Source organism: Microcaecilia unicolor, chromosome 7 (genome assembly GCF_901765095.1).
Source record: "Microcaecilia unicolor chromosome 7, aMicUni1.1, whole genome shotgun sequence".
Lineage (NCBI taxonomy): Eukaryota > Metazoa > Chordata > Amphibia > Gymnophiona > Siphonopidae > Microcaecilia > Microcaecilia unicolor.
In genome coordinates, this window is record NC_044037.1 from 16,160,632 (window position 1) to 16,181,472 (window position 20,841).

A 20,841-nucleotide genomic window follows, 5' to 3' on the forward strand; every position below is an offset into this window, starting at 1 on the left:
TAAACGTGCTTGGTAGCAGGTGTAACTCCTGGTGATGATCTTTTAGGACATAGACATTTAGTCCCCTTCTGAAATAGTGAATAAATGTCTATTAATTTGCCACACCCATTTGCAATCACTTGGGTTTGATATGTGCATATCCCGGCTGTGTAAAATGGGGAGTTAAACGTTTATATAAGATAAACATGTAAGTACAGGTTTATGTATGTCTCAAACTTGAATAGCTTTTCTAAAATGACCACGGTAGTGTCAGTTTTAAGGTTAAAGCTTGGCTTTTTAACCAGGCCTTTAATCGAAGAAGTAACTTACATGTTAGTCTCACTCATACACAAGGAGTGACACGGGCTGCACATACTGCAGCAGGACATGTTTATCCACTCCTACCCTAGTTGAGATAATATTTAACCATCTCCCTGACCTCATGTGCAACTTTCTTTAAATTAGTCACCTTACTTTCTAACTCCTCTTAGTCTCTTACGTATCTATATGTTCCATCTTTTACCCTACACTGTCAATTAAAATGTTCTATTACATATTGTGTTGACATTATAAATAGTGTACTATGCCATATGTTACATTGTTATTTGAATATTTTTACTGCTGTATCTGTAAATGTTTGATTTATTCTTATTGTACACTGCCTTGAGTGAATTCCTTCAAAAGGGCGGTAAATAAATTCTAATAAATAAATAAATAATGTGGGGTTATAATTCCCACCACGTTTGCAGAATTTATTTCCTTATTCAGCTTTCTCCATTTTTTCACTGATTTAAATGTGGGAGCCCTATTCTCTCCATAGTGACCGCGACCAATAGCTGTGAGGACAGAATATGCCTCCCCTTCTCTAATATGCTCCTTACACATTTATCAATAGGTGCTGCAGTTAACTTAAAATTCCTAGCACTTGTTGTTTAATAAAGTCTTAAAAATTGAACTAAAACCACTCATACAGATATGGCCCCCAATTATCACAGTTTCCATAAGGGACTACTCTACTACTACTACTACTACTACTACTACTACTACTACTACTGTTTAGCATTTCTATAGTGCTACAAAGCGTACACAGCGCTGCACAAACATAGAAGAAAGACAGTCCCTGTTCAAAGAGCTTACAGTCTAATAGACAAAAATATAGCAAGCAAATCAATTAATGTGTACAGGAAAGAGGAGAGGAGGGTAGGTGGGGCGAGGGGTTACGAGTCAAAAGCAATGTTATAGAGGTGGGCTTTCAATCTTGATTTAAAGATGGTCAAGGATGGGGCAAGACGTAGGGGCTCAGGAAGTCTATTCCAGGCGTAGGGCGCAGCAAGACAGGAGGAGCGAAGTCTGGAGTTGGCAGTAGTGGAGAAGGGACAGATAAGAAGGATTTATCCATGGAACGGAGTGCACGGGAAGGGGTGTAGGGGAGCACGAGTGTGGAGAGATACTGGGGAGCAGCAGAGTGAGTACATTTATAGGTTAGTAGAAGAAGTTTGAACAGGATGTGAAAACGGATAGGGAGCCAGTGAAGCGACTTGAGGAGAGGGGTAGTATGAGTAAAGCGACCCTGGCGGAAGACGAGACGGGCAGCAGAGTTTTGAACCGACTGGAGAGGGGAGAGGTGACTAAGTGGGAGGCCAGCAAGAAGCAGATTGCAGTAGTCTAAACGAGAGGTGACAAGGGCTGACATCTTTGGTGAACTACTAGCAGCAAGGCATCTGTCTGCCAGGAGCAGTGACGTCAGAGGTGAATGGAGAATGGATGCAGTTTAGGTGTGGCTTAGTCCACCCTGAAACTCACCTCCCAGCAGGGGCGTAGCCACGGGTGGGCCTGGATGGGCCCAGGCCCACCCACTTTTGCTACAGGCCCGCCCCGCCCGTGACAGCCCGCTGCACTGACCTGAAGCGCGTTCTCCCTCCAATCCAGCACCGGCGATCATAGCCAGCCTTCTACCACGTCCAGCAGGAAGTTGCAGAGTAGGCGGAACGCGCCTGAGAAGAAGCTCCGACGACGCGCGCTGGACGTGGTAGAAGGCTGGCTATGATCGCCGGTTCTGGATTGGAGGGAGAACACGCTTCAGGTCAGTGCAGGGGGCTGTCACAGTCAGGGCGGTCGCGGGTGGACACAAAATGTGGTGGCGGCGGGCGGGGGGTGGACGGTGGAGAGGAAAGAGGTCTGTGCCCACCCAGTCCACCTCCAGGCCCACCCAAAAATTAATCGCTGGCTACGCTACTGCCTCCCAGGATGCTGCAGCCCTTGATGCAGTAGTTGAAATCAGAATTTTAAGGTCTCTGTATTGTGTACATGGTGTGATTCTTGTAGCTCTCTAAATTGCTCTGCTTCTTCAGTGAGAGCTGCCTCTGATTCAAAAGAAGTCTCTTTGGCTTACAAAATCTTATGTCTGGTATCCTACTTGAAAGATCCTTGTAACAGAAGCTAGCCAACAAAAGGCATTCAAATGAGCTAAAGTACCTTTCCAGTAATTCCAGTTGTAGTAGAGCTCTGTGTGTCACTTATTTCGAGAGTGTATTCTAGTGCGGGGACAGGGGTGGAGACAGAACTGGCGGGGACAGGAACAAATTTTGTCCTCATTTCATTCTCTAAAAGCTTGAGACTAGCCTTAAACAGGCTATTCCAACCAGATGGAACAGCATCTATAAAATGCTGGCATCAATATGTAAAAAATGTAACACATCTTATTTTTATTTATTTTTTGCATTTGTATCCCACATTTTCCCACCATATGACAGGTTCAATGTGGCTTACATGTTGCTAAAAAGGCGGTTACAAAATTTAGATTTGTAGAAGTCTAGTACATAATACAGAAGTACAATAAACGCTTAGGTTGATGATGAAACAGATGATGAAATGAGCAGCAAGGCACATGCTGACAAAATTCAGCAACCTCCTGTCACTTTTGCAAGAGCGCTGGAGAGTCTCAACACCGTGCGGGCCTATCTGGAGGCCATTGGATGTCAGTGCTATGACAATTTTTACCGTCTAGCAGACGTAGTCTATGGAACTCACAGACACAGTAGTGTCCAGAGGACTATGATTACTTCAAGTAAGCCTAACGTCAGTTAACTAATGTCACTCACTCCTTACCTCTCTCACTACCTATGGCCCCCTTTCACATTCTATTCCTCGCCCTATCCCTCCCCAATCTCTTCCCCCTCCCTCCGCTGTCTACCACATGAACTCACTACCCATCCCCCCCGTCCTGCCCACTACTGCAATACCCTACCTACCCCTATCCCCCTCCACCTCACCATCCCTACTGTCCTCCTCCTCCTTCCTAGCTCTCAACCTCCAACACCTCCTTCCTGCCATGAACCCTTCCCCATTCCTCCTCTGCACATCCCGCCTTCGGCGCCTTCGTCGCCCTACCTCCCCCACCCTTCTCCGCTCTCTCTTGCTCCTTCTCCTGCTATTCGCGGGAGACATCAATCCCAACCCAGGTCCACCACACATGTCCTCGTCCTCGTCTCATCTATGCAAACGTTCCCGCGATATCTCCAATCTCATCTCCATTCCCCTCCTCCCCCCTTCCTCCCTCCCCTTCTCGTGTGCTCTGTGGAATGCCCAATCAATCTGCAACAAACTTACCTTCACCCATGATCTCTTCATCTCCCATTCCCTCCATCTGCTCGCCCTAACCGAAACCTGGCTCATCCCCGACGACTCTGCCTCAGTCGCAGCCCTTTGCCACGGAGGCTACCTTTTCTCCCATTCGCCCCGCACAGCTAGCCGCGGTGGCGGTGTTGGCCTACTACTTTCGCCCTCCTGCAGTTTTCAACCCCTCCTCCTACCACAGTCTCACTGCTTCTCATCCTTTGAAGTCCATTCCATCCGTCTATTCTACCCGCTGCCACTCCGAGTTGCAGTCATCTACCGCCCCCCTGATAAGTCCCTCCCTTCCTTCCTTAATGATTTCGATGCCTGGCTCTCCGTTTTTCTTGAGCCCTCATCCCCATCCCTCATTCTTGGTGACTTCAACATACACACTGATAACCCATCAGACTCATACACTTCTCAATTCCTCACCCTAACTTCCTCCTTCAACCTCCAACTGAGCTCCACCACCCCTACTCACAATCTGGTCACTGTCTTGATCTCGTCCTCTCCTCTACCTGCTCGCCCTCTAATCTCTGCGTCTCTGCTCTTCCCATTTCTGACCATCACCTGATCACATTCACACTTCATCACCCTCCCCCTCAGTCCCGCCCAACACTAACCACTACCTCCAGGAATCTCCAGGCTGTTGACCCCCCCCCCCACCTTATCCGCTAGTATCTCCGATCTCCTCCTGTCCATCACGTCCTCCGAGTCTGTCGACAAGGCTGTTTCCAAGTACAATGCCACTCTCCCCTCCGCCCTAGACACCCTTGCAGTCTGTTTCCCGTCCCACAAGGCGCACTAATCCCCAGCCCTGGCTTAACCCTTGCACCCGTTACCTTCACTCCTGCTCCCGATCGGCTGAACGCCTATGGAGGAAATCTCGCACCCATACTGACTTCATTCACTACAAATTCATGCTATCCTCCTTCCAGTCCTCCCTATTCCTCGCCAATCAGGACTACTACACTCACTTGACTAACTCCCTCAGCTCTAACCCTCGTCGTCTCTTCGCCACCCTCAACTCCCTCCTCAAAGTGCCCTCCGCTCCCCCCCCCCCCCCTCACTCTCTCCTCAATCACTGGCTGACTACTTCCGCAACAAGGTCCAGAAGATCAACCTCGAATTCACCACTAAACCTTCTCCTCCTCTTCATCCTATCACCCACTCCATCAACCAATCAACCCAGGCCTCCTTCTCCTCTTTTCCTGGTATCACCGAAGAGGAAACCGCCCATCTTCTCTCCTCCTCGAAATGCACCACCTGTTCCTCAGACCCCATCCCCACCAACTTACTTATCACCATCTCTCCTACTATCACCCCTCCCATCTGTCATATCCTCAACTTCTCTCTCTCCACCGCGACTGTCCCTGACACCTTCAAGCATGCTGTTGTCACACCTCTCCTCAAAAAACCTTCACTTGACCCTACCTGTCCCTCCAACTACCGCCCCATCTCTCTCCTACCATTCCTCTCCAAAATACTTGAACGCGCCGTTCACAGCCGTTGCATTGATTTTCTCGCCTCTCATTCCATCCTCGATCCGCTTCAATCTGGCTTTCGCCCACTTCACTCGACAGAAACGGCATTATCCAAAGTCTGTAATGACCTGTTCCTCGCCAAATCCAAAGGTCATTACTTCATCCTCATTCTCCTCGACCTATCCGCCGCTTTTGACACTGTCAATCACAACTTACTTCTTGACACACTGTCCTCTTTTGGGTTCCAGGGCCCTGTCCTCTCCTGGTTCTCCTCTTATCTCTCCCATCGTACCTTCAGAGTATACTCTCATGGCTCTTCCTCCACCCCTATCCCGCTCTCTGTTGGAGTCCCTCAGGGTTCTGTCCTTGGACCCCTTCTTTTCTCTATCTACACCTCTTCCCTGAGCTCCCTGATCTCGTCTCATGGCTTCCAGTATCATCTTTATGCTGACGACACCCAGCTTTATCTCTCCACACCTGACATCACTGCGGAAACCCAGGCCAAAGTATCGGCCTGCTTATCCGACATTGCAGCCTGGATGTCCAACTGCCACCTGAAACTGAACATGGCCAAGACCGAACTTCTTGTCTTCCCACCCAAACCCACTTCTCCTCTACCTCCACTCTCTATCTCAGTTGATAACACTCTCATCGTCCCCGTCTCATCTACCCGCAACCTCGGTGTCATCTTCGACTCCTCCCTCTCCTTCTCTGCGCACATCCAGCAGATAGCCAAGACCTGTCGCTTCTTCCTCTATAACATTAGCAAAATCTGCCCTTTCCTCTCTGAGCACACCACCCGTACTCTCATCCACTCTCTCGTTACCTCTTGCATTGACTACTGCAACCTACTCCTCACTGGTCTCCCACTTAGCCACCTATCCCCCCTTCAGTCCATTCAGAACTCTGCTGCACGTCTTATCTTCCGCCTGAACCGATACACTCACATCACCCCTCTCCTCAAGTCACTTCATTGGCTTCCGATCAGGTACCGCATTCAATTCAAGCTTCTGCTACTAACCTACAAATGTACTCGATCTGCAGCCCCTCCTTACCTCTCAACCCTCATCTCCCCTTACGTTCCTACCCGTAACCTCCGCTCTCAAGACAAATTCCTCCTTTCAGTTCCCTTCTCCACCACCGCCAACTCCAGGCTCCGCCCTTTCTGCCTCGCCTCACCCCACGCGTGGAACAAACTCCCCGAGCCCATACGTCAGGCCCCCTCCCTCCCCATCTTCAAATCTCTGCTTAAAGCCCACCTCTTCAGTGTCGCCTTCGGCACCTAACCTCTACACCTCTACCCAGGAAATCTAGACTGCCCAACTTGACATTTCGTTCTTTAGATTGTAAGCTCATTTGAGCAGGGACCGTCCTTCTTTGTTTATTTTGTACAGCGCTGCGTAACCCTAGTAGCGCTCTAGAAATGTTAAGTAGTAGTAGTAGTTAACGGAGCCTGTATAACGTCAGTTAACGGAGACTGTATACTGTACGTATAATAAACAATAGTGTACATATGTTTATCAGATGTCAAGCTTCTTTGGGTCACAACAGTTAAGTGCACGCTCCGGTTAACTGCATGTATTTCTTTGGTCCCAGACCCTTGCACTTAATCGGATTGCACTGTATATACATATATGTAGACCATGAGGTTCACTTTAGGCTGGCAAATAGTAATACTGGTGATTTCCACTTTCCCTGGTATCTGGAATCAGTGGTTCTCCCCAGTTATATTTTGCTCTGCTCCCTCCCCTTCTCTCTATCTGTATGTACAAGGGACTTTGGGACTTAATTCTTGAGAGAGCATAAATCCCTAAATTAGAGCATAAATGTTCTCTCTCTGCTTGGGGCATAGAGAGAGGAATGGCCAGCAGTCTCTGGTCAGACCTCATGTAGTTTACTGTGTGCACTTCTGGAGCCCACACCTTCAAATAGGTAAAAGCAAGATGGAGTCGGTCCAGAAAGCAGATGCTAAAATGGTTATTGGTCTCTGTCAGTAACATGTATGTGGACAGTTAAAGATCTTAGTATGTATACTATGGAAGAAAGACGTGAGAAGGGAGATATGATATACATTTAAATAACCTTTTGGCATAAATGCACATGAGGCAAGTCTCTTTCAGTTGAAAGGAAGCTCTGGAATGAGGGAGTATAAAAGGTGAAAGGGGACAGATTGTTCTTGTGTCTAAGGAAATACTTCTTTATGGAAAAGGTGGTGGAAGAGTGATGGACACCAAGACTTGTAACCTGAATTCAAGAAAGCATGAGATGACCACATAGGATTTCTAAGGGAGAGGAAGCAATAGTAGACAGTATAGATAAACAGACTGGATTGCTCATATGGTCTTTATCTGCTGTCATTTTCTGTTTTACAAGCTCTAGAATTACATGTTTCTCAGAAGAGCTCTGGGCTTCTTGGAAGTGCTCTGTGTACAGAGATACAGTCCTTGCTGCATGCGTTTCCTGTCCCCAAATGAGATCTGGCCCCCAGAGCAAGTTTTTGCTGTTATTTCTTTGTTTGCTTCCTGCTGTTCGGGGATTTCAGCTAGTAGATCGCCTCAGGTGCAGAAGCCCTCCTTTCTCTGTTCCTACTACTACTACTACTACTATTTAGCATTTCTATAGCGCTACAAGGCATACGCAGCGCTGCACAAACATAGAAGAAAGACAGTCCCTGCTCAAAGAGCTTACAATCTAATAGACAAAAAATAAAGTAAGCAAATCAAATCAATTAATGTGAACGGGAAGGAAGAGAGGAGGTTAGGTGGAGGCGAGTGGTTACGAGTCAAAAGCAATGTTAAAGAGGTGGGCTTTCAGTCTAGATTTAAAGGTGGCCAAGGATGGGGCAAGATGTAGGGGCTCAGGAAGTTTATTCCAGGCGTAGGGTGCAGCGAGACAGAAGGCGCGAAGTCTGGAGTTGGCAGTAGTGGAGAAGGGAACAGATAAGAAGGATTTATCCATGGAGCGGAGTGCACGGGAAGGGGTGTAGGGAAGGACGAGTGTGGAGAGATACTGGGGAGCAGCAGAGTGAGTACATTTATAGGTTAGTAGAAGAAGTTTGAACAGGATGCGAAAACGGATACGGAGCCAGTGAAGGGTCTTGAGGAGAGGGGTAGTATGAGTAAAGCGACCCTGGCGGAAGATGTTCCTCCCTAATGAGCTTTCCTGTTGCTCCTCCCTCCTCTTCCTTTCCTCTGCAAGAGCCCCAGAATAGGCACTGTAACGACAGGCAGACGATCACAAACCCCTTATACCTAGCAACAGTGGCGTTCCTAGGGGCGCTGACACCCAGGGCGGTCGCCGATGCGCCCCGCACCCCACGGTGCAGCGCGAACCCCCTCTCCCCCGGGTGCACGCTGCTGGGGGGGGGGGGGGGTGCCGCGCGCCGGTCAGCTTCGTTGTTTCCATGCTCCCTCTGCCCCGGAACAGGAAGTAACCTGTTCCGGGGCAGAGGGAGCATGGAAACAACAAAGCTGACCGGTGCGCGGCACCCCCCCCCCCCCCAGCGGCGTGCACCCGGGGCGGGCCACACCCACCCCCCCCCCCCCCCCCTTAGTACGCCACTGCCTGGCAAATCTGTGAATTCAAGAAAGCATGAGATAACCACATAGGATTTCTAAGGGAGAGGAAGCAATAATATAAGGTAATACCTGGCAAACCCTATGCCAGCTCTGAGCTGGCATAGGGTTTGCCACAGTAGCAGAGGCAGTGTTTGGTACGCTGACCGTTGAGCATTGGGGAGGAATAACTAATGCCCTGTTTAGCATGCATTTGCATGCTACTTGTGCTCACAGCCAGCGAGCTCATTGTTACCTTCGCCTGCTGACTCTGATCATAGGTCGAAGGCAAACACAGGCGCTAGTCCAGCGCTAATGGCCTCTAGCACTTGCGTTTGCCTTTGATCATTGGCCTCTGAGAGCCCAGGACTGCTAAACCTGATAAAAGTTAATCCACCAAACTGTTTGATCTCTGTTAACACAGCTCAGCCCTAGTAAGCTGGATACTATTATTCTAAGGAAGGAGATGGCTCCTACTTTTGTGGGTGGAGGGCCTGGGGCTGTAAGTTTGCTTCCCTGGCCCTGGGCTGCAGCATTGGGCATGTGTGTGTGTGGTTTTGGTGCCTGGGGCTGCAGGACATGGATTGCAGTTGCTTAAGGACCAGGCTAGTTGAATCCTGGTTTTGCCCCATTGCATGCATGGATATATAGTTCTGTTTTTTCTTGCTGAATTTCCTAAGATATGAGAAATACAGGTTCAGGCATGAAATTGGGCAACATTAGGAATGGAATAGCCAGGTCCTTATGTTATGGCGTCAAGGAGCAACACTAACTAGGCTCTGTGTGTGGGTAGGTGCTCTTTGCTCACCCTAGTGCAGTACCAGGCGAGTGTTTGTGGTTGTGCCGTGCTCCAGGATAGCAGGGGAAAGGGTATGGAGGTGGGAAGGAGAGGCTTTAAAAAAACCCTCATCTACCTTATTCTCTGTTAGTACTAGAATTAATATGTTGTACTTTTCACCAACTGTTGTAAGCCACATAGAGCCTGCCTTGGTGAGATTATGTGGGATATAAATGTTCTCAATAAATAAACGAGATTTGTGTTCATTTAACTGCAGTTTAATAGGTCTGCTGGATCTTCCTACATAGATTAGATCAAAAGGGCATATAATAGCTTATATTACTCCACTAGAGTCGCATGTAGTACTAGTGCGAGATGTCAAAACTTTAATTTTCTTTTCCCAGCTAGAACCTTCTATCGTACTATTGCACCACTGGCAATGTCCACATTTCCTATGTTCAGGCACCCCAACCGCCAAAACATAATCTAGCTTCCTACAGGATAAGATCTTTCCCAAGGATTTCTCTCTTTGATATGCTTTCAGGGGGCGATCACTAAAACCATTATGTAGAGAACACACTTGCCAGTGTTTAAACAATAAAGCTACCACATCATTTACATTCAACCTATAGGGAGAAATTGCCACAATGTTCGGGCAACCTGATGAATCTGTATATCCCAATATAGCTTCCCTCTGAGCAAATTTAGCCCTATTGTAAGCTCTCTTAATAGCAGACTTGGGGTACCCCCGATCTTGAAATCTTTTAAACAGATCAGCAATCATGTTTTTCAAATTCATTGTCGGTAGAACATATTCTATGAATGCGTAGAAACTGACTTGTAGGTAAATTTTGCCTCAAACAGAGTGGATGAAAACTCTCAAAATGTAAGAAAGTGTTCTGTGCTACATCTTTTCTATATAAATTAGTACCAATATATCAACCTGATCTTTATATTTTTTAAAAATCCAGAAAATCTGTCTTCTTTTTATCATAGCCTTATGATATCTGCATTAAATGTAGCTAACTGGGGCTAGACCTACTTCGACAGCGATGGGAAATGGATATGGGACGAGAGCTGACGACATGGAATATTATCAAACAGGTTAAGGATATCCCCAGCGTACTAGGGAGGGCAAGTCTTAGAGAATGCGCGTTTAGAATGATACATAGAGCCTATTTTACGCTGTTCAGATCGGGAGGAATACAGACAGCTACCTGTGTGAAATGTAACAGGGCAGAGAATACATTGTACCATGCGATTTGGATCTGTCCATTAATACAGCGTTATTGGAGACAAATCACTGTATTTCTATCTAACATTGTGCACAGTAGGATTGAACTGAATCCATTAATGCTACTATTAGATATGCAAGAAATGCATCCCAGATTGAAAGCAGACAGAATAATGTTCTGTCGTAAAGTGTGTTTGGTAGCCAGAAAATGTATAATGCAACACTGGAAGAAGAAGAAGAAACAAAACAGCAAAGATGACCAACAAAAGCAAAAAACAAAAAATATAAAAATAAAATATATATATATATATATATATATATATATATATATATATATATATATAAACGTCAAAATTAATCATAAAATATGTATTTAAAAGATGAATCCATCAAAATCAAAAAATTACCTAAAAAAGACGACACTTTGGATGTAAAAATGAAGAATCAACTTTATTAGCCAAACTGTAGCAGGGAGAAAGGGACTCGACATAGCTGTGTTTCGGTCGTACTGGCCTGCGTCAGGAGTCTTCTCTGCCGTCTGTTGATTATTAATTCTATCCAAATATAAAAAGAATATGTGTGTCTTACCAATAAACTGAAGCTATAGTGCTCAATTGTACTGGAAACAAAGTTGTTGAGCGGAGAAGATCAGAGCAGCGTCTCTGATCTATGCAATCAAACCGAACTAGTATTTTGAATCTCTGTTTTAAAGTTTTTCCACCGAAAGTAAACTGAAAAAGTGACGTCAGTGGACCTCAGCACATCCACCGACCTTTTGGCACTGGCGCAATCAGGTACATCAATTACTGACCTGGGAAGCGAGAGAGGCGAAAGAAACATATAAGCGGAAAACACGCTTTCTTCAAATTTGGGGGTGTTTATTGGATAAGATGACCCATAGAGGGAGAAGTCTAATTCTCAATACTTTGTAATAATAAATAGGATAATTGTAGTGACATGATATATATGTAACAGAATGTATAGGGAGGGGAGGGGGGGAGGATTGGGGGGGGGGGGGGGAAGGGAGAAAATGTGAAACTATTGTTTAGGAATGAGGTTATGCCTGTTTGACATTGATATCTTTATTATATGTTTACCGACCAGCATGTTGGAATTATTCATTCATCAATAAAAATGTTGAAACATAAAAAATGTAGCTAACCACATTTTATGTGTATTTGTTTCAGCCAAGTCGGACCCATTGTTATTACAGACTGACCCCTCATCAGAAATTCCGTTAGAATCTCCGGACAGTTCATTGGGCAAGATAGGACCACTCTCGTTTAAATCCTCACCAATGCATGAAAAGGAGGGGGTGAAGACTACAACCAAGTGCTTCATTCAAGTCACTGGCATGACCTGTGCATCGTGTGTGGCAAATATTGAAAGAAATCTAAAGGGTGAAGATGGTGAGAACATAATTAAATGTGTTATTACATATTAAATTGTTCTGAAAAAAATTCAAGGAAGTGGAGTCAGTGAGTTGAGGAAATCAATTAGGCTGCTTGAGAAATGTATAACCTTTACTGAAGGTTGTTTTTTTTTTAATGTCCCTGCTGGATCCCATTAGTACAAATAACCAGTGAGTGAATCTCACCTGTGGCTATTTCTGTCCTTTGGTGCCTCATAACCATGTCCCAGCTTTATATGCAATTGTTGAACATAACTTCTACTCAGCTTGCCCAATATCTTTGTTATATATCCCAATGGCATAGCCACGGACAGGCCTGGTTGGGCTCAGGCCCACCCAGCAGCAGCAGAACTATAATATGGTTTTTGGGGATCCCCAAGCCCTGTCAGCTGAAGTCTCCCGGCATCTATTCCTCCCCAGGACATCAGGGAGCTCTTGTCTCTAATCCCCCAACCCCCATTATCTTTTAAATCCTTTAGTTCTTCATTGGCAGTAAGCAATGACCCACTCCCGTTGCACATGCCAGCTCCAAGCCCTTCCTCTGCTGCAACTTCCTCTTTGCGGAACCAGGAAGTTGTATCGGAGGGAAGTCTTGAGGCCAGTGCAAGCAGCAGGCACGAGTTACTGCTGGGGAAGAACTAAAGGACTTAAGAGATACTGGGGGTCGGGGAGTAGAGTTGCGATACCCCCTTTTGCCTTGGGGGGAGGGGAGGGAAAGATGCTGGGTGGGGGTGGGGGGGGGTTCTTGTACTCACCCAAAATTGGGTTTCTTGCTATATCTCTGCTATATCCACTTTATGTGGCCTCATTGCTGCTGTTGTACAGCGTAGCTCTTGCCAAAATATATTTTGGAATATTTAATTTATTTTGCTTGTTTGTTCATCACCTGTTGTAGACCAAGAGTACAGAATATACAAACAAGCCAATATAAAATAAAGAAAATCACATAAAGTACAAATCCAGCTCAACAACAACTACAAACCAGAACAATAAAATATAGCAGCACAAAAATCACAAACGTGCTCATTTCTAGCAATTAAGGTATATGAATAAAGATTTGATCGTTTTTCAACATCACAAAAATTCAATTTAAAGCACCATCAGAAGCATTCAAAATGTATCAGGGCATGAAACCAGCTTCTTTTAAGCAGAAGTTGAAGGTTTATTTATCTGGCTGGTGATTTCCAAGTGATAAGCTCTGAATATCTTTACAGACTGCCTTGGAACTATCCCGATAGTGCCTCTGAATATCCTTATAGACTGTTTTAGCAGTATCCGGATAGTGCCGGGGTGGAGCAGAGCATGAGTGGAGAGAGGGCAGTCCCCGAACTTATCTAGATAGCTGCTTTAGCCAGTCTGCTGTCCAGATAATTAAGGGAAAAAAAAAAAGGACTGTCCTAAGTTATCCAGATAAGAGATCTGGATAGGAGGCTGGATGTCCTCGCTGTCCAGAAAACTCCAGTGCTGGCTACATTATCCAGATATTTATCATTAGCCACTATGTGGATAGTGGTTCTGAGTATCCAGATATTTTTTAACCTCCTCTTCCAGCAGCAGCTGAATATTGACTTGTTTTCATCTCTGTAGGATTTATATAGCACAATATATTTTGTGTTTTAGTGGTAGCATTTCAGCCCAGATGGTTCAAGGAGCAGATAGTTTGAAGTGCTGCTGCATTAACCAAGAGCTGGTTTTACATGCAACCTCTTTGGTTATGAGTGAAGTGGAGGAGTAGCCTAATGGTTAGTGCAGCGGCCCGAGAACTAGGGGAAGCAGGTTTGATTCCCACTGCAGCTCCTTGTGACTGTGCAAGTCACTTACCCCTTCATTGCCCCAGGTACAAAATAAGTACCGGTATACAGTGGCGTTCCGACCCTAGCTGACACCCATGGCGGAACGCCGATGCGACCCCCCCCCCTGGCGAAATGACCCCCCCCCCGGGTGCACGCCGCTGGGGGGTGCCGCGACGCACGCCTGTTGCCCTATCTCAGTCCGAGTTCGCAATTCGCATGTGTTCACTGCTCCCTGTTCCAGGGCAGACTCAGAGGGAGCAGTGAACACATGCGAATTGCGAACTCGGACTGAGACAGGGCAACAGGCGCGCGCCGCGGCACCCCCCCCCCAGTGGCATGCACCCGGGGCGGACCGCCCCCCCCTTGGTATGCCACTGCCGGTATATAATATGTAAACCGCTTTGATTGTAACCACAGAAAGGCAGCGTATCAAACCCCATCCCCTTTCCCTTTCCTTTATCTGTTAGGTCTGCACACCCAGATTCTACTAGGAAAAATATATGATTTGGTCTGTCCCTTCTAATTTAAGGCAGAATTGGTTACTGATCTGGAATCCTGTGTATTGCAGCTCTTTCATTATCTTATAGCTTGGAATAGTGCTGTCTTTTACCGTAAGTGGCTTGTTGAGGGTTAGGCACTTTTCTGTTAACTCTTTGCTTTCCATGGTAAATTTCTAGGAATATATTCTGTCCTTGTGGCTCTGATGGCAGGAAAGGCAGAAGTGCGATATAATCCTGCTATCTTAAATCCCCCAGCAATAGGAATGTTAATACAAGAATTGGGGTTTGGGGCAACGGTCCTGGAGAACTATAATGAAGGAGATGGTGTTCTAGAACTTGTTGTAAGTATGTCAAATAGAAACGATTTTTGATCTGTGTCTATACTTAAGATATATCGATCCGCATCAATCCTCTGTGGTCATTGTAACATAGCTGCATACATAGTAACAGACGGCAGATAAAGACCTGAACGGTCCATCCAGCCTGCCCAACAAGATAAACTCATTTTACATTGTATGTGATACTTTATATGTATACCCAAGTTTGATTTGTCCTTGCTTTTCTCAGGGCACAGACCGTGGAAGTCTGCCCAGCATTGTTCTGGTCCTATAAGTTCTGAAGATTCTGGAATCCTAAAGAATTAAAAGATTCCGGAATCCCAATTAGTAACAACATTCCATGTAGAACCCCAAAGAGTAACATAGTAACACAGTAAATGATGGCAGATAAAGACCTGAACGGTCCATCCAGCCTGTCCAACAAGATAAACTCATTTTACATGGTATGTGATACTTTATATGTAGACCCGAGTTTGATTTGTCCTTGCCTTTCTCAGGGCACAGACCATAGAAGTCTGCCCAGCACTGTTCTGGTCCTATAAGTTCTGAAGATTCTGGAATCCTAAAGAATTAAAAGATTCCGGAATCCCAATTAGTAACAACATTCCATGTAGAACCCCAAAGAGTAACATAGTAACACAGTAAATGATGGCAGATAAAGACCTGAACGGTCCATCCAGCCTGTCCAACAAGATAAACTCATTTTACATGGTATGTGATACTTTATATGTAGACCCGAGTTTGATTTGTCCTTGCCTTTCTCAGGGCACAGACCATAGAAGTCTGCCCAGCACTGTTCTGGTCCTATAAGTTCTGAAGATTCTGGAATCCTAAAGAATTAAAAGATTCCGGAATCCCAATTAGTAACAACATTCCATGTAGAACCCCAAAGAGTAACATAGTAACACAGTAAATGATGGCAGATAAAGACCTGAACGGTCCATCCAGCCTGTCCAACAAGATAAACTCATTTTACATGGTATGTGATACTTTATATGTAGACCCGAGTTTGATTTGTCCTTGCCTTTCTCAGGGCACAGACCATAGAAGTCTGCCCAGCACTGTTCTGGTCCTATAAGTTCTGAAGATTCTGGAATCCTAAAGAATTAAAAGATTCCGGAATCCCAATTAGTAACAACATTCCATGTAGAACCCCAAAGAGTAACATAGTAACACAGTAAATGATGGCAGATAAAGACCTGAACGGTCCATCCAGCCTGTCCAACAAGATAAACTCATTTTACATGGTATGTGATACTTTATATGTAGACCCGAGTTTGATTTGTCCTTGCCTTTCTCAGGGCACAGACCATAGAAGTCTGCCCAGCACTGTTCTGGTCCTATAAGTTCTGAAGATTCTGGAATCCTAAAGAATTAAAAGATTCCGGAATCCCAATTAGTAACAACATTCCATGTAGAACCCCAAAGAGTAACATAGTAACACAGTAAATGATGGCAGATAAAGACCTGAACGGTCCATCCAGCCTGTCCAACAAGATAAACTCATTTTACATGGTATGTGATACTTTATATGTAGACCCGAGTTTGATTTGTCCTTGCCTTTCTCAGGGCACAGACCATAGAAGTCTGCCCAGCACTGTTCTGGTCCTATAAGTTCTGAAGATTCTGGAATCCTAAAGAATTAAAAGATTCCGGAATCCCAATTAGTAACAACATTCCATGTAGAACCCCAAAGAGTAACATAGTAACACAGTAAATGATGGCAGATAAAGACCTGAACGGTCCATCCAGCCTGTCCAACAAGATAAACTCATTTTACATGGTATGTGATACTTTATATGTAGACCCGAGTTTGATTTGTCCTTGCCTTTCTCAGGGCACAGACCATAGAAGTCTGCCCAGCACTGTTCTGGTCCTATAAGTTCTGAAGATTCTGGAATCCTAAAGAATTAAAAGATTCCGGAATCCCAATTAGTAACAACATTCCATGTAGAACCCCAAAGAGTAACATAGTAACACAGTAAATGATGGCAGATAAAGACCTGAACGGTCCATCCAGCCTGTCCAACAAGATAAACTCATTTTACATGGTATGTGATACTTTATATGTAGACCCGAGTTTGATTTGTCCTTGCCTTTCTCAGGGCACAGACCATAGAAGTCTGCCCAGCACTGTTCTGGTCCTATAAGTTCTGAAGATTCTGGAATCCTAAAGAATTAAAAGATTCCGGAATCCCAATTAGTAACAACATTCCATGTAGAACCCCAAAGAGTAACATAGTAACACAGTAAATGATGGCAGATAAAGACCTGAACGGTCCATCCAGCCTGTCCAACAAGATAAACTCATTTTACATGGTATGTGATACTTTATATGTAGACCCGAGTTTGATTTGTCCTTGCCTTTCTCAGGGCACAGACCATAGAAGTCTGCCCAGCACTGTTCTGGTCCTATAAGTTCTGAAGATTCTGGAATCCTAAAGAATTAAAAGATTCCGGAATCCCAATTAGTAACAACATTCCATGTAGAACCCCAAAGAGTAACATAGTAACACAGTAAATGATGGCAGATAAAGACCTGAACGGTCCATCCAGCCTGTCCAACAAGATAAACTCATTTTACATGGTATGTGATACTTTATATGTAGACCCGAGTTTGATTTGTCCTTGCCTTTCTCAGGGCACAGACCATAGAAGTCTGCCCAGCACTGTTCTGGTCCTATAAGTTCTGAAGATTCTGGAATCCTAAAGAATTAAAAGATTCCGGAATCCCAATTAGTAACAACATTCCATGTAGAACCCCAAAGAGTAACATAGTAACACAGTAAATGATGGCAGATAAAGACCTGAACGGTCCATCCAGCCTGTCCAACAAGATAAACTCATTTTACATGGTATGTGATACTTTATATGTAGACCCGAGTTTGATTTGTCCTTGCCTTTCTCAGGGCACAGACCATAGAAGTCTGCCCAGCACTGTTCTGGTCCTATAAGTTCTGAAGATTCTGGAATCCTAAAGAATTAAAAGATTCCGGAATCCCAATTAGTAACAACATTCCATGTAGAACCCCAAAGAGTAACATAGTAACACAGTAAATGATGGCAGATAAAGACCTGAACGGTCCATCCAGCCTGTCCAACAAGATAAACTCATTTTACATGGTATGTGATACTTTATATGTAGACCCGAGTTTGATTTGTCCTTGCCTTTCTCAGGGCACAGACCATAGAAGTCTGCCCAGCACTGTTCTGGTCCTATAAGTTCTGAAGATTCTGGAATCCTAAAGAATTAAAAGATTCCGGAATCCCAATTAGTAACAACATTCCATGTAGAACCCCAAAGAGTAACATAGTAACACAGTAAATGATGGCAGATAAAGACCTGAACGGTCCATCCAGCCTGTCCAACAAGATAAACTCATTTTACATGGTATGTGATACTTTATATGTAGACCCGAGTTTGATTTGTCCTTGCCTTTCTCAGGGCACAGACCATAGAAGTCTGCCCAGCACTGTTCTGGTCCTATAAGTTCTGAAGATTCTGGAATCCTAAAGAATTAAAAGATTCCGGAATCCCAATTAGTAACAACATTCCATGTAGAACCCCAAAGAGTAACATAGTAACACAGTAAATGATGGCAGATAAAGACCTGAACGGTCCATCCAGCCTGTCCAACAAGATAAACTCATTTTACATGGTATGTGATACTTTATATGTAGACCCGAGTTTGATTTGTCCTTGCCTTTCTCAGGGCACAGACCATAGAAGTCTGCCCAGCACTGTTCTGGTCCTATAAGTTCTGAAGATTCTGGAATCCTAAAGAATTAAAAGATTCCGGAATCCCAATTAGTAACAACATTCCATGTAGAACCCCAAAGAGTAACATAGTAACACAGTAAATGATGGCAGATAAAGACCTGAACGGTCCATCCAGCCTGTCCAACAAGATAAACTCATTTTACATGGTATGTGATACTTTATATGTAGACCCGAGTTTGATTTGTCCTTGCCTTTCTCAGGGCACAGACCATAGAAGTCTGCCCAGCACTGTTCTTGTCCTATAAGTTCTGAAGATTCTGGAATCCTAAAGAATTAAAAGATTCCGGAATCCCAATTAGTAACAACATTCCATGTAGAACCCCAAAGAGTAACATAGTAACACAGTAAATGATGGCAGATAAAGACCTGAACGGTCCATCCAGCCTGTCCAACAAGATAAACTCATTTTACATGGTATGTGATACTTTATACCCGAGTTTGATTTGTCCTTGCCTTTCTCAGGGCACAGACCGTAGAAGTCTGCCCAGTACTGTTCTTGTACTAAGTTCTGAAGCTAACATCGAAGCCCCTTAAATTTACACTCAAGCCCATCCATATCTATTCAGTCACGATCAGGGCACAGACCGCAGAAGTCTGCCCAGCACTGGTTTTTGCTGGGCAGACTGGTCCGCACATAAGTATATTTATATAGTAACTGAAGGGTCCTTTTACTAAGCTGTGGTAAAAAGTGGCCTTAGTGCACCCTTATTTGGGTTTTTCATGCACGCTAAGACCATTTTTTTACCTCAACTGGGAAATAGCCAGTTTTTTATTTTTCCTATTAATGGCCAATTTACTTTTTTTTTTCTTATTAATAGCCATGCTCTAACGTTGCCATTAGTGTGCAGCCATTAAAAAGAGTTACCACATGAGCACTTACCAAGGCCTATTTTGTAGGCAGTAAGTTCTCACTCAGTAATTTTGCACTTACCAGTTAGTGCACAGTAATGTGGATGTGCTAACTTATTGGTGCAGGAACGTCTACTCTCCACCCCCTGACACACACCCTCCAACAAAAATTTTCAAATAGCGCATCCCGTGGTAAGCCATTTTAAACTGAGGTAACTTTAAGATTGAAGTCTGTGACCACTATGCCAAAAGCTATTTGAAGCAACAATGACAGCTGTACAGATGTTTTTGATTTTTCTTGAGTTATTTCCAGGTGTACCTATAGCACAAATATTATTTTCTTTATCCTTCTAGATCAGACCAGACAAATGGGTTGTGCTCCCCAACCAGCAGATGGAGGCAGAAAATGCTAGTATTTCCATACCTCTAGCAGATAGTGCTGATTGAACTTGAGGCCTGGCTCCCTGGGGCGCAGTCTGCGTCCTGTGGCACTGTAGTTGATCCTCTAGCCAAATGGAGCTCCTAGGGATTGGTCTACAGAACATTGCCCTGATGGATCATGAGGAGGTCATTTCCTTGGCTCCAAATCTTGGCCAGCAGCTCTTGGCTTGGTGCGGCCAATCTGACCTCTACTGGAGCTCTGGTTAGTTAGTACAGCCTGATCAATTTCCTGGGCGTACACAGGGAAGATTAGAACCTATCCTTACTTGGGTGATGAGCTGGTTATACCCTTTTAGAATTAGGTGCTGGAATGGTCACTTGCAGGTACTATCAAAAGGTAGAGTATCTAGAGTATCTGTTGCACTCCTGTCCACAAGTGTTCAGGTTCTTTCTGTGATGGAGCAGGTTGAGCATATTGTTACTGAAAATTCAGTCCTTGTTCTTGTCTACCTTAAGAGGCTTTGTATGCTTGCATTTCCTAATGCCCAGGGCAGAGACCCCAGGACAAATCTCTGAGCAAGAGCACTTGGTCAGTTCTGTTGGCCCTGCTGTCCAGTTGCTTATCGTAGCCGTAGCAATAAGTCATTCAGCTGTCTCTTCTGTTGGCAGTCAAGGCACTTCCTTAGAGTTTCTCTTTCACCTATCCAGGTATGTGGCCTTGGAGTCTCCCGTTTAGGTAGTAGCATCTCCCAATCCTGGGCCATTGGGAGGAAGGGGTCCTTTGCCAGCCTTGATTGCATTTTGGACAATGTTTGAAGCAGGTAGCTTTCTGGCCCATCAAGCCCATTATTTTCTTTTTAATGAATGAATTAATTAATTTTCAACCTATGCGGCTTACAAATAAAGCATACGTAAAAACTAAACCTATAACCACTCACAATAATGTAAACTTCCAGACACTCAAATCTATCCAATCATATCATCATACATTACAAAATCTTGCAGAAATACGTTTTTAATGCCTTTTCAAATTGTTGCAAATTTTAAAGTTCTAGTTAAGGAGGGGACGGGGGACTTCTGTTGGCCTCTTTTGGAGGTCTGATGAGCCAGCACTGCTTGGTCGGTTTCCAAGGTCTGCATGTCA

The 20,841-nt window shown here is 44.7% G+C and overlaps 1 protein-coding gene across 3 annotated transcripts in view; it reads left to right on the forward strand.

Annotated features, from left to right (window-relative positions):
- Positions 1-20,841, forward strand: part of ATP7A (ATPase copper transporting alpha) — a 179,282-nt gene that overhangs the window by 87,558 nt on the left and 70,883 nt on the right. For all 3 annotated transcript variants that reach the window (XM_030210064.1, XM_030210065.1, XM_030210066.1), the window contains exons 5-6: positions 11,832-12,053; positions 14,526-14,689. In XM_030210064.1, coding sequence (XP_030065924.1) covers positions 11,832-12,053; positions 14,526-14,689 — 386 coding nt within the window. The remainder of the gene's footprint in view (positions 1-11,831; positions 12,054-14,525; positions 14,690-20,841) is intronic.